Below are 13,338 nucleotides of genomic sequence, written 5' to 3' on the forward strand. Positions count from 1 at the left end.
GCTTTAGATTGGGCGAGCGCTCTCGAACCAAGGACCTCGCAGCATAGGAACGCAACAACGACACTAGCAAGCTGTGCTGGATGGCGAACCCGCGGCAAGTAAGTGGCGTCGATGTGTGTAACGCTGTGAAGCCCTCGTCGGAGGTGGAGCCAGTTAAGGGGCGGGGTGGTGAAAACTTACAAGTATGAGGTCCAGATAGAAGGATGCCGAGCCAGTGAGACATATATACTCTCCCTGCCCCCAGCCAACCGGTCTGTACAGCAATTCGGATCGGCTGCTGCCAATATTCAAGCCAACACGGTGACGCATGTGCTTTCCTCACTCGCTCTCTCAAAATTCGAGTTTGAAGGGCCACTTCCTCCCAAAATTCCCGCTTGCTTTTCTCGTTGTTCTTCTTGAAGCGATCTGCGAGAGACGCTTCCATCCGTCCGCGAGCTCACGCAAGACCTTCCGCAAAGTGTTGCTCTAGGCAAGTCTGCTGTGAACCTCCTCATCGCTCAAAGAGTGGTACACGGTCCAGAAACGTGACGTAAGATGTTGTTTGTATTTACTGAGAAAGGGTCGATTGCGAACATGCAACGGAATTGTGCTTCTGCTTCGCCCTGACCGATCCTGAGACAAACACATCCGACGCGACGCCATCGAGAGCTTTGAGCATTGATCGCAACGGTCGGAAGGCAGTGTCGAGACGGCGGAAGAAGAGAAGAAATGGGTGCCAAAAATTGCCAGGCCGTCATAGTGACAGCAAGGACGTGCAATATAGGTAATTTGCAATCAGCAATAAGCTTCTCCTCGGTATAGACCTCACTGGATGAAGCGCCTGCCTCACTGTGTGGATGCGCGAGCGTTGCAGAAGAGAGGGGGCAAGTAAAACAATCGAATGGTCAGCGTCTGTTGCATTGATAAAGCGCGTGTAACATCTCCAGCCGGCGAAATGACATATTGTATAAAACAGAGGTGCGATGATAACTTGGAGAGGCTGGAGAGAGCAAAGAACAGAAGGTAGGGGCCACGGCGGTACTTACGAAGATGGATGAGGAGCACAAGGAAGAGGCGCCGCCGACCTGTGGATTATAAGCGCAGTCGCACTTGACCGACTCAGCCAGACAAGGTGCTCTCGCGTGGAGGCCCGAGCGGAATCCATCCGCTTCGAAGAGATCGGGATCCTGAGATACGATTGTTAGAGCTCTCCAATGTAGAGGCCAGAGTCGATGAAAATTGAGTAGGTAGTTCGGACCCGCGAAAACTAAAAATTCCCACGCTTGAAGTCTGATCTGCGCATCTTTTGTCCGAAAAATTCTCTGATCCCTCCATCACACGTGATACCCGGCGTAGCTCAGGCTTCTAGACGGTACCTTCAAGGGTAAGGGGTGAGGTTCACAGCACCGAAGGATTGGATCGAGTGGTTGCAGACAGCGATCTGAAGCTAGCCAGAGAGACAAGGGCCTGCAGACCAGTCCAAAATCCAAGAGAGTGTGCTGCAGACCGTGAAGTGTGACTGGCCAGTCGAATCGAGTGCGGGTCGTAGAGTGCGAGTGGTGACCTTCTTGTTGCCTCTATCCCTCACGCTTCTCGTCACCATCAAGACTATCACCACATATCGCCCAACATGTCTCTCGTTCCCCCCGACCCGTCGCAGAACTTCGCCTTCATCTTGCGGTGAGCATCCAACAGCGACGGTATAGGTAGCAGTCCCGATGATCAGCATAGCAGAACAACACAGCCACGTTCAGCAAGCAGGGTATGGATGAACGAAAAGCAACGCAGCAGCATATACAGCATAAGCATCCGTTCGCATAGCAGGACTCGCATATCTCCAGCATCGTCGTGTCAGTCAGAGCATTTGCAGCAACCGAGAAGCGCATTGGAGGTGGTCATTATAGATCAGGGATGGGGAGTCAACGTCCCCACGAGATTGATTCGAGGGATGGCTTGGGTACTAGAAAAGCTTGGCAGATTGCTGATGACAGCAGAAGGATCTTGTTCGTTTGTCATCGTTGAGAAGGGAAGATTGCAACTCGGGACAAGAGTATATTTTCCGGATCTCAAGTGTCCAGGGTTGACGGTGGTGTTGCCGCACAGGAGGCGCAGTTCTTTGACCTGCCGCTGGCCGGAAGAAGACATAGGAGGTCTCGGGTCATTCGTAGGTGGAATGCTGCGGACCTACTTTGATCGAACGACCTGTACGGTCAGACTCTTGTCGACTCTGCGAACCCTCCGCCTATACAACCAGTACAGGATTACTAAGACGTCGACATGATACCCAAATCTCGCCCTTTCCATGTCATGCGACTCATTCCATCGATGCATTCTGCCGACCAATCACCCTGCTGCTTTTTAGTCCTCCATCTGCGCCCACCTACGTTGATCATCGAGCTGCTCGCCGATTCCGTCGAACCTAATATTACGTTCTGAACTGCATACTGATCGTTTCCTCTTCCCATCGTCTCTTCTCACAGTCTGCTCAACACCAACGTTGACGGCAAGATCAAGGTCCAGTACGCCCTGACCCAGATCAAGGGTGTTGGCCGCCGATACGCCAACATTGTTTGCAAGAAGGCCGATATCGACCTTGGCAAGCGTGCCGGTGAGCTCAACTCGGACGAGCTTGAGCGCATCGTTACCATCCTGCAGAACCCTGCCGAGTTCAAGATCCCTTCGTGGTTCCTCAACAGGCAGCGCGACATTGTCGACGGCAAGAGCAGCCAGCTCCTGTCGAACAACATTGACTCGAAGCTGCGTGATGACCTGGAGCGCTTGAAGAAGATCAAGGCCCACCGTGGTATCCGTCACTACCTCGGTCTGCGTGTCCGTGGTCAGCACACCAAGACCACCGGTCGCCGCGGTCGCACTGTTGCCAACAAGAAGAAGTAAACGGATGTGCCACCTCGGTGTTTCTCGCTTCTCCTTTGATATTCTCGCAGCATTCCTTCCAGTCCATCACTCTTCCATCATCATGGTGTTGTAACATTTCCCAGTCTCTTTCATGTCATTCGCCTTGCTGGACAGTAAGGGGGCTGTCCAGTGGGATCTTCATAGCTTCTTGTGCGGTCTAGAAGCGTCGTCGGATGCCGTCCGTCGACGTTGCCGTACCATCCATGCTCATCATTCTCCCCCTACCAAAAATCTCAACTGATTGGCCTTGTGCCAGGATCTCGAATCGATGCTGGTGTGTGTTCTTGCACTGACGATGCCTTCCTATCGCCAAGGACTTCGCTCGTGGTCAGGATTGCAATTGAGGCGGCGGCTTCCGCGAATCCCCCCGACGGAGGCCGGCGCTGCACTCCGCGCAGTCGTTTTCGCTCGTTGGGTTGGCTTTGTGCTAGCAAGGCGTACAACCGGTAAAGCTGATCCGAGGGCGAACTGAGAGAGAGCCCTGCTACAGGGCAAATTGTCACCCAAAGATCCCGGAACGGCCAAGCTTGATTGGTCTAGATCAGATTAGCGCTTGTCCGGCCTTCGAATGCGTCTATCTGCTCCTTTTTTTTCTCTGCTAGTTCGACTCTGGCGGCGAGAATAGCATTCATTCTTTGTCTCAGCCCAGGGCGTCGCGTTCACAAAGTCGCGAAATGACACTCGAGAATGGATCATCGATTCTGATTAAATCTGCGATTAATTTCAGCAGTTACGCAAGCTTCTGTGCGCTCTGTGTCTTGATATTCAATTTCTGCTTGGCGCAGCAGGATACTACCTCGCTTCTAGGACTTCTTCTGAAAAAGGAAAAAAAAAATCGAAAAAAGACGCAGCGGCGCAGCCGACAGAGTCACCCGAAAAACGCAGAAAACGGGATTCACCGGCTTCACAACCGTTGACAACCATCTGTGATTCGTCAGGTTTTGAACTTCTTCGAGCTCCACTCTCGTCGTCGTCGTCACTGTCGTCACTGTCGTCTATCTCCTCAAAACGCTATCAGTCCATCCGACGATCCACCTGGATTCGCACTCAAAAAAGCCAAGTCGAGGCTATCTACCAGATCCTATTCGGTGAAAACGCAAGAACAACCGGCGATTGCACCTCGTCCTATTCTCTCGATCAAACCATCCAGGTTCTCTTGGTATCTTCACCGTGGCACAGCGCTCGCTCAACGACGTCGTTCTTACTCGATTCAAGCACCGAAAGGTCGCATCGCAGCGGCAACACCGGCCAAATAGCCTTCTCGCGAGCGGTACCTCACACCGACTGTAGGCTTCCGTCGGCCTCAGCACAGCAGACCGTATTTGAAGACTTTTCAGCATCGCACAACAGCAAAAGCAGCGAAACAGACACATCGCATAGCTTGACGTACACATCCATCCAGCAATCTTCAACCCCGGCGCCGTCTTTGCGAAAAATGAGCGACCGAGCGGTTCCAGCAGTAGAGGAGGAGGTCGACTATGAGGGGCTCGGCGACAACGTGCCACTGCACATCAACATGATTGCCGGTTCGCTGGCAGGTATCAGCGAGCATGCCGCCATGTATCCTGTCGATGTGATCCGCACGCGCATGCAGGTGCTCTCCGCGACACCCGCCGCCACGTACACAGGCGTGTTACAGGCGTTCAACCGGATCAGCAGCTTGGAAGGCATGCGTACGCTGTGGCGTGGTGTTGCCAGTGTCATCATGGGCGCCGGTCCAGCGCACGCAGTCTACTTTGGCACCTACGAAACAGTCAAGGAGGCGACGGGCGGGAATCGCGAAGGACACCAGTTTGCCAGTACAGCCTTCGCCGGCGCATCCGCCACTGTCGCCGCCGATGCGTTCATGAACCCCTTCGATGTGATCAAGCAGCGCATGCAGATGCATGGCTCGCAGCACCGCACCGTCCTGCAGTGCGCCTCTACGGTGTACAAGCAGGAAGGTCTGCGTGCGTTCTACGTCTCGTACCCGACGACGCTCACCATGACGGTGCCCTTCACCGCCGTGCAATTCTCGGTGTACGAGTGGGCCAAGAAGGCGCTCAACCCGGGGGAGAGCTACTCGCCATTGACGCACGTTTCGGCAGGTGCATTCTCGGGTGCCGTAGCAGCAGCGGTGACCAACCCGCTCGATGTGGCCAAGACGCTCTTGCAGACACGAGGCAGCAGCACCGACGGACAGATTCGAAACGCCTCGGGCATGTTTGAGGCTTTCAAGATCATCCACGCAAGGGAAGGAATGAAGGGGTTCGCACGAGGTCTCTCGCCTAGGGTTCTGACGTTCATGCCGTCCAACGCGCTTTGCTGGCTCTCGTACGAAGGATTCCGTTTCTTCCTTAACGAGCAGGCCAAGGCGTCCGTCTAAGACGCTTCGCTTGCAGCACCAACGTCAATCTTGCACCGATCATCCTACCATCGTAGATGCATATCCACTTGCCCCTGCAGATCGCACTGTCGTCAACCGCAGCCCAGATCATGGCAAAGAACGACACTTCTTCGTCTTGATCTCCCTCATCTCGTGCTAATACCGCGCACCATCGCAATCCATGTATGATTTTCCCTTCTTAGTACAAAATGTCAGTCATCTTTTGGTCATTGTCCCACATCCATCCGGTCTCGTCAGCCAGGTATTGCACGCCTCAGAACGCTTCCCAGAGGCGGTCACTTCAGTCAGTACGCAGACGCCACAAGTGTAAAATCGTCAAGCGACGAGCGAGGGGTAAAAGTACAATGGTAAAGCGGCAGTGAGCCTAGAGCCCTTTTGTGGGGCTTGGATGCGATTACCGACGACCGGTAGAGCGACCGAGATACTGATTGCCGAGGTTTGAAATGGCATCGACCATGAACGTGCCTCTTGGCCAGGGTATTGAGCTGCCGGCTGTGCCCGGAAGGGACAGATTCAACGAGGCTGGGTTCAAGCTGGCCAGGCCCGCTCCTGCTCCCGCTGCGACACCGCCCGCTTGAGCAACGCTCGCCTTGCGCGCTCTCGATGTCGCCTGAGCCGCCGTCACGATTTCGTTGATGTTCGTCTCGACCACCAGTCCGCCCTGAATGACCTCGTTCAGGATTGCGTGCACTTCGTCAAAGTGGAAAATCAAGTCCAACTCGCACACGTTTTCGAAACACCGATCCAAGCTCTCGACGAACACCTGAATCAGGTCGAGGATGCCCAGCTCGGACTCGCTCGAGTCGACAACAAAGACAAAGTACAGCGTGGCGTAGTGGCGGTAGATGACGCGCAGCTGGTCCTGCTCGTGCAGCGACGAGGTTGACGCGACGGGGTCCTTTTCGCCGTGCTTTCGACTGAGCGGGGAGGTGAAGCGGACGGCGTCGGCGGGAGGCGGGAGGAGCGCAGTGAGCTCGGTTGCGTCGAGAAAGTTGCACACGCCATCGGGCCGCTTGGAGACTAGGCGGAAGATCTCTTTGATCAGCGCTTGTTGGCGGGAGGCGGGCAGTTGGGTGTAGAACTTGGTCAGACGGGGTTTACCGTGGTTGTTCACGATGAGTGCTGCTCGTATTGTCATCGTTGCGATGAGCGTGAGTATGTGTGTGGGGTGCCAAGCGCTGCTGTCCCTGTGCAGCTCGTTGAGAAGAAGTGCGCTCTCGTTGGGATCCTGCTAGAACGGACGCTATCGATGCGGTCAGATGCAGGTGACGACTTCCTCGCCGTGCGTCCGATTCGGTTGCGACTTGTGCTCGAGCAAAGTGTTGTCGTGTCGTGTGCTGGGAGTCGAGTATGCACACGTGGTGGTGACGAGAAGGGTTAAAGAACGAGTTTTGTGGATCGACCCTGAATGTCTAAGTGGAGAAGAGAGGCGAAAAGGTCGAGCTGGCGTGCCCGTGCGCCCCCCGTGCTCTCTCTTACTTCCACTTTTGCGTCTGCAAAACGTCAATGTGATTGGACCCCGTTTTCTTCTCGCAATCTATCTGTGCACTCGTTCTTCCGCTCTTGCCTCCATCATCACCGACCCTTCCACCAACCTCATCTCTACCTCGCCGGCCTTCGTTCAAAATGGGTTTTCGCAGTGGCTTCGTTATATCATCCACCTCGTTCCTGTTCGGCGTAATCTTTATCGCATCGATCTACGATTTCCCTCTACTCTACTTCTCCAATCTGGCCGACAGCTCTGTCGAAGCAGCGGAGCGTTTCTACCTCTCGCTCTACCACGCACCTCTCGCCGTCTCCGCACTGCTGCACGGCATGATGGGACTCGGTGTCATCGGACTTATTGCCAAGCTGCACCGATGGAACGAGATGGCCAAGTACTTTGACGGTGGCTCCCTCGCGTTGTTTGTCGGTGCCATCTGCATGTATCTCGGCGTATCCGTGCCCAATCTGCGCCTCATCGCGGACCCGACAAACGAGAAGCTCGTGTGGAACTCGGCCATCGCTACCCAGCGCCAGTCGCAGTTGGAGGCCTACAATAAGGGTGAAAGCACCTTCAAGCCGCCCGAGGGCGCCATGACCCAGGATGAGAGGGTTGCCGCCATCCGCATCATCAGCGCTAGCAACACTATCTGCATTGTCCTGCTCACAGGTGTTCTTGTCCTGCAGATCAGCGAATGGTATCTGGAGAGACAGGAGGCTATTGACGCGGAAAAGAGGCGCAAGCAGCAGGCCAAGGAGTTAGTCGAGGCCAAGAAGGATAAGTAAGCCGATGGAAGTGTGTTCTGTGGTCGTACTTTGTGGATATACACCTCTTCGGTAATTCAATGCGGAACTTCCTCCGCAAGCACTTTCAGCAACTCGACTTAGACTCACGAGCGATACCGATCGTCTACACTAGCACGACATCGTCCCCCATCTGCAAACATCTGGTCTGGCTTGGCGTCGCTCGTTGAACAATGTAAAGCAATAAAAGGGTGCAATACACAGCAATGGAAGAAGTGGCTTCGAAGCCCGTTTGAGGACGATTGGGCAACATAGCACCTACGATTGAGTTCGCTCTTGGGCTACAGCGTCGATCCAAGCAACGAGCAGTGTAGTGAGCATCTCCTGCCACCCAGTTTCCTTTCGTGCCACTTTGGCAGGATCAAAGTCAATTTTGAAGCTCGAACTACTCGACGAGCCGCGCCGGGAATTGGACGAGGAGGCAGTGGCGGCCGCTTGTGATTCCGATGCTGCCCTGGGCGCGTGCAGTGCGAGCTTTCCCAAACCGAGGCTTCCATATGTTTGACCGGGGTTGCTGGCTTTGGCGGGGCTGGCTTTTGTCGCTGTCGTCTGTATGTGGTGGCGTAGCTTAAGCGCTGCTGCCCAATATCGAAGGTTCTCGCTCTTACGGAAAGTCCAGCCTGGTCGATTGGTCGGCGGCTCGGGTTCAGTCTTTTCGACTGCGCTCCCGCCCTCGTCTGAATTAGATGCATCTTCACTGACGCTCTTGCGATTTGTTCGCGTTTGGAACTTGATTGCGTCGTCCTCTTGTGCTTGCTTGGCTCGAAGCATCTCCTTTTGAAGCAAGGTCGCTTCCTCTGCCTCTAGATCGTGCATTTCGTGAGGCGAAATGTAACCCCAAGGCTTTTCGGATCTGCGCACCGCTTCGTTGAAAGCTCGGCAGAGCAGGTAGCCGTCAGAAAGAAGCGGCAGAAGTCCGTCCATGTCGTTGTGAGCCGCAAGCAGGCGGTCCAGTCGCGATGTGGACTTCGAACCGACGCCGCACTCGCAGTGGTCGATCAAAAAGCTAGATACACGCTCGGCCGTGCTGACATCAGGCGTCATCCAGTTTTGCGATGCTCCTGACGAAGAGCAAGTGTCGGCCAAATCGATGTGGATGGTTGGCGCGCTGGTCGCGGCTATGATTCTATCCACTGTCCCCAGCCAATCTTGCAAGATCTTGCGCTCTGCATCAAAGTCAGAGAGCAGCATATCGGATCGGTAGAGATACCCAGCACCAGGTGTAGGATCCTCGAAAGCGGTCATGGACTCCACTGGATCAGAGGCAGTTGTTGCTGAAATCCTGTCGTCTGCTTTATCTGCTGTCGGCACGGCTGCAACGTTCTGATTCGTTTCACCGCTGCTGACGTCAATGTCCGCTATCCGACTCTTCTCTTCCATCTCTTTCAACGCCGATAGCATCTCGAGCGCGGCTTTTCGAAGGATTCCAAGGTGATCCTCGTCCTCGCCTTGTGTGTCCGAGCGACGCCTTCCAAGGGACGGCGCGGTCACAGGCAAGGAAGAGCGCACCTCACGCCCAGAGCCGTAGCCAAGGATCGAGTCACGATGAAAGACCTCACTTGTCCTTGTTGCGACAGGTGTGCCGATCTCGCCGGAACGAGGGACACCGCTGAAACTGGACTGGCGTTTGAACCGGTCTTTTCGACTCGGCTCGAATGTGGTGAGAACTTGGGAGCGTCGAGGCAGGGCAAGGACGTAGCTTCGCACCGATCGGATCGCTTTAGTCGTGACATTGATAAGCTCGAGGGGAACTATCGAGCACGACGGGGACGTCTGAGCCGAAATCTTCGGCTTTGCAGACAATAGCTGGTTGATAGTGTGTGTCACTGTGCTTTGCGCAATCCATTCGTCGAGGTCCCATGCACGGGAGAGACGATCCAGGTCAGCGATCAATTGCGCCCATAGCGCGTGTGTGTCCGCCTGCAAGGGTCTAGCGACATCGAGATACTTCGGCCGTGCGTAGCTGCCTGCCTTTGGGCTTGGTGGCAGGAAAAGCTGCTCAAGCTCTTCGTCCTCCTCAATCGTGTGGCTCGATGTTGGCGATCTACTTGTAGCCGAATTTGAGAACACCTCTTCGTTCGACGAGCCTGTGTTGCTTGAAAGCATGGCTTCTCCAGCAGGTCCGATAGCCAGTGTCATGGCACCTTTCGTCATAGGGCGATTTCGATTGGCAATGCCTTGCTTCGTGTACAGGTGCTGAAGGTATCCGATGCTACCTAAGGCCATGATTGAGTCTCTCTTGGCGGCGCTGCGAGAAAAGGGCTGCTGGTTCGATTTGGCAGCCAGGCTGGCAGATGGGTAAAAGAGCGCGGATCGTTTTTTGCGCAGCGTCTTGCCATCGCTTGCGAGGACATCGCGATCTTCCTCCGGATCCTCTGCTGGAAATGCGAGGGAGACAGGCGTTAGAGGAGCTCTCGCCGAACTTGTCGCAGAAGAGCTGTCGTTGAAAGGAGAAGCTAATGGTCGCTTTGGAGCAGGATCGCCTTCAGAGGCCGCACGGCAATTCTCCTTGTCTGCCACTGCCATGTTGGACATCTGGCCTCGACCAGAGTGTGAGTTTCAGCTGCACAAGGCTTTCTAGCCTTCGAACGAGCGCTGGGGGAGTGTTTCAGTTGCCGCGGGAGTCGATGGTGCTTGAGCTGGACAGGCTGTGGTGGTGAGTGGGAAGACAAGGAGCGACTCAAACTCCCGACACCCCTTAAGAGTGTAACTTGAAGGATGACAAGTAAGCTTGACCGGCTCACATCTCCACACTGTGTGACTTGCTCCTGCACGAGGCTGAGCTCCATGCAGCAGCAGCAGCGGAAAGCTGCGAGGGCCCAAGTGCAGACCACACACCGCGCCTGCAAGCGATTCCGAATGTTTCGAGATCAAGGAGCGTTTTTAAGATCAATTGCCCCCTCTGTATCACACATCAGTCCACCTCTGCCTCCCACATCACTCATCCCTGCGTACATTCGGACATGTCTTCTCGATTGTCCCACGCCACGGTTCAGGTGTGACCAAACAGGGGGCTGGAAATGGCGTAGCGCTAGTGCGGGTTAGTTTGGGCAAATCACATTCGAGGAGCGGGCCTTCCGACATGCCACTTCTGTCACGAGGCTTGGAAAAGAGGTTCGGCCATAGTGTGCTTTCAGGAAGAGAACAACACTTAGGGACCTGAAACACACGCACACACATGCAGGACGCACTGGCAAGCGACTTGCCTTGCATGCAAGCCTCGCGCGTAAGCCGAGTCTGCGTCTCGTGCGAGACGGGAAAGGTGTCAGGGAATGCCTGCTGTCTTCCGTGGAATGATTCGCAACATACTCATACCCCTGCTCCCGACTCGACAATCACAAATCGAGCACCCTCATCGCTGCACGCTGTTCGTTCAAGGCATATAGGCTGCGAGGGTCAAAGTGGACGATTGCTTCTTTCCGTGACTGGCGTGTACAAATACAAATGTGGCCCTTGGGCTCGATGTGCGAGGTTTCATGGAAGTAGGTCTACAACAGTGGTTGATTATGCAAGAGACGAAGCTAAAAGGTAGAATTGAAAGCAAAGCCAGGCATGCTGGTCAAGTCGTCTTCAGTTTTAAATTGCTGTGTGGGATTAGTCGTGGCCGCCGCTGCTGCGTTGGTGGAAAACACGTTGAAGCTGTGGAAAGTGTTGTTGAGTTCCGAGACGGGCGAGAGCAACGGCAGCGACGTCGACCAAGCTCCCTGCGACAAGAGGGAGCTCTGCATACCACTGCTGCTGTTGCCCGAAGACGGTGAGAGAGCAAAGGGCGACATCTCGCGCGACAGATCGTTGTTGGGGAAGTACGAAGGATCCAACATGGGCACCTCGGCAGTGAGCGACGCGGTATCGGCGGTGCTCGAGCTCACGCTGCAAGAGGAGGCTGCGCTGATCTCTTCGGTGCCGGGTTCGGCTTTGACCAAACCTGTAATGAGCGGCGCAGGTGGGGAGAGGGCATCGAGAGACAAAAGCCCGTCCGAGTTGGAGCGGCTGGTCGGCATCGTCACAGGAACGTACTCCGAGTTGCTGGCCGGCTGCGAAGGTGCTATTTTGCCGGTAGTTTGGAAGCCACTCCACGAAGCCATGGAAGCAGGTAGTTGCGACTGGACGTGGACGTTCCAGGCCACAATACCGGAAGCGTCGGGAGTCAAGAGGTTGTCGGCGAGCTGCTTGATGTCTGTGTCGATCTTTTCGGCGCGCTTGACCGCCACTCGCTGCATGAGGGCAGCGGTGGCTACCTCTGCCACCGATGGCCTCCTGAAGGCATCAGCAGTGCCGACGGGCAGATGGATCGAGCTGCGTCTGCGCAACGAAGCCAGTGGAAGCTCCAACGAGAAAGTATCCTGCGTGGGGAAAGGGATGCTGGCAAAGTCAAAGTGTCCGTGCGGCGCTGGAAGGTCCACTGGTCGGACGTGCGCCGATGTGGGCACCACCATCGGTACACCCGACATATCGACCATGCCCAGGTTGAAGTCGGCCTCAGTGGCGCTGGCGCAGCCAGAGGGCACTTCAGGCACCGACGTCGACGAGCTGAGTCCGATCAGGTCAACAATCTGAGGCGATGCCATCATCTGTTGAGCATGAGCAATGGCGGGCGAGGATTGGACAGAACTGAAGAAAGGCCCTGAACTGGTGGGCGGCACGAACGGTGTTGACAAAGAGAAGAAGTCGGCGTGCAGTTGGTCCTGTGCCGGCGAGACGGCCAGCGACTGATAGTAGCGATAGGCCTGTGCAGGTGTGGGTGGTTGCGAGACAGATGCATGCTGGTAGGCGGCGTCAGGCAGCGGAGACGTGAACGGGCCGAGCCTGTGCTGCATGGTGGCTGCCTGCGTATCAGAGATGCCGCGGCGTCGGCGTGGCCCAAATTGCGACTCGACGCTTGCGGTCTCTGAGCGAGGGTCCGACACCGACACGAACCCTGGCGTCATGTTTTGCTGCGAAAGATCGCCATAGTGCGCGAGCGGTGTTGATGGCAAACCAAGCGTTGTGGCGGGGTGCAACATCGACAGGGGCGACTGTCCAGCAAAGATGCCGAGCGAAGCCATGCGTGCTGCCTTCTTCTCCTTATTTCGTCGCTTGCGTTCCCGAGACACGAGGTTCTCATACTCAGTGACGGGTTCGTACTCGCACTCCCTGCGCAGACGCACGCAGGTAGCACAGGCAGGCTGTGTACCATCGCATTTGATTTTCCTGTGACAGCATGGAGATCGGTACCGAAGAGTGTCAGTATAAGCACAGAGAGGACTAGAACCCTTAATGGGCTTCGACGACGGAACATACCTGTGGCGGCAGTGGATGCAGGCCATGTTGATGCGTGCCCTCGTCTTGCCTTTGCCATCTTGGCTACCAGAGGGTGACGCAGGGTCCATGTCTGGCTGCTCGGTTTGCACTTTGTCGGAGGTGCGCTTGCGAGCCAGCGCTGGACGAGAGGAATATGTCGAGTCGTATGGCGAGATCATATCGAATCAAGCCTGGCGTAAAAGTTGTGGTGGCGCGCTGATCAAGGCTGTGAGGGACTAAGCGAGGGCGTTGAGACCGACAACAGAATCGAAGAGGTTGGATTATGATGTTTGTGGCATACGGCGAGAGGCGTAGAAAGGACGCGAAAATGAGCAATCTAGCGTACTGACGGGTGTCGACGTAAGGGCTGGCGTGATCGTCGTCGTCTGGGCGCAGGTCGAGGGGCAAAGGATGCGGCGTAGGGACAGAGGTGGACGGAGAGGTCAAGATTGGTGGGGCCAGGGGAACAATGTGGCGAATGCGACTTGGAG

At 55.5% G+C, this 13,338-nt stretch overlaps 6 protein-coding genes across 6 annotated transcripts; 3 read left to right on the forward strand and 3 right to left on the reverse strand.

Moving 5' to 3' along the window:
• Positions 1-1,609: 1,609 nt before the first annotated feature.
• On the forward strand, positions 1,610-2,874 carry EX895_006106 (uncharacterized protein; the record flags this gene model as incomplete). The annotated part of the gene is made up of 2 exons (XM_029886698.1): positions 1,610-1,659; positions 2,460-2,874. The coding sequence occupies 2 exons, from the start codon at positions 1,610-1,612 to the stop codon at positions 2,872-2,874; spliced, it is 465 nt and encodes a 154-aa protein (XP_029737011.1).
• A 1,456-nt stretch (positions 2,875-4,330) lies between these two features.
• On the forward strand, positions 4,331-5,260 carry EX895_006107 (uncharacterized protein; the record flags this gene model as incomplete). The annotated part of the gene is made up of 1 exon (XM_029886699.1): positions 4,331-5,260. The coding sequence occupies one exon, from the start codon at positions 4,331-4,333 to the stop codon at positions 5,258-5,260; it is 930 nt and encodes a 309-aa protein (XP_029737012.1).
• A 415-nt stretch (positions 5,261-5,675) lies between these two features.
• Positions 5,676-6,419, reverse strand: EX895_006108 (uncharacterized protein; the record flags this gene model as incomplete). The annotated part of the gene is made up of 1 exon (XM_029886700.1): positions 5,676-6,419. The coding sequence occupies one exon, from the start codon at positions 6,417-6,419 to the stop codon at positions 5,676-5,678; it is 744 nt and encodes a 247-aa protein (XP_029737013.1).
• A 488-nt stretch (positions 6,420-6,907) lies between these two features.
• On the forward strand, positions 6,908-7,549 carry EX895_006109 (uncharacterized protein; the record flags this gene model as incomplete). Its single annotated transcript, XM_029886701.1, has 1 exon — positions 6,908-7,549. The coding sequence occupies one exon, from the start codon at positions 6,908-6,910 to the stop codon at positions 7,547-7,549; it is 642 nt and encodes a 213-aa protein (XP_029737014.1).
• Positions 7,550-7,825: 276 nt separating this feature from the next.
• Positions 7,826-10,102, reverse strand: EX895_006110 (uncharacterized protein; the record flags this gene model as incomplete). The annotated part of the gene is made up of 1 exon (XM_029886702.1): positions 7,826-10,102. The coding sequence occupies one exon, from the start codon at positions 10,100-10,102 to the stop codon at positions 7,826-7,828; it is 2,277 nt and encodes a 758-aa protein (XP_029737015.1).
• Positions 10,103-11,088: 986 nt separating this feature from the next.
• Positions 11,089-13,026, reverse strand: EX895_006111 (uncharacterized protein; the record flags this gene model as incomplete). The annotated part of the gene is made up of 2 exons (XM_029886703.1): positions 11,089-12,757; positions 12,848-13,026. The coding sequence occupies 2 exons, from the start codon at positions 13,024-13,026 to the stop codon at positions 11,089-11,091; spliced, it is 1,848 nt and encodes a 615-aa protein (XP_029737016.1).
• Positions 13,027-13,338: the final 312 nt, after the last annotated feature.

This window comes from Sporisorium graminicola, chromosome SGRAM_8, assembly GCF_005498985.1.
Source record: "Sporisorium graminicola strain CBS 10092 chromosome SGRAM_8, whole genome shotgun sequence".
In the NCBI taxonomy this organism is placed as follows: Eukaryota; Fungi; Basidiomycota; class Ustilaginomycetes; order Ustilaginales; family Ustilaginaceae; genus Sporisorium; species Sporisorium graminicola.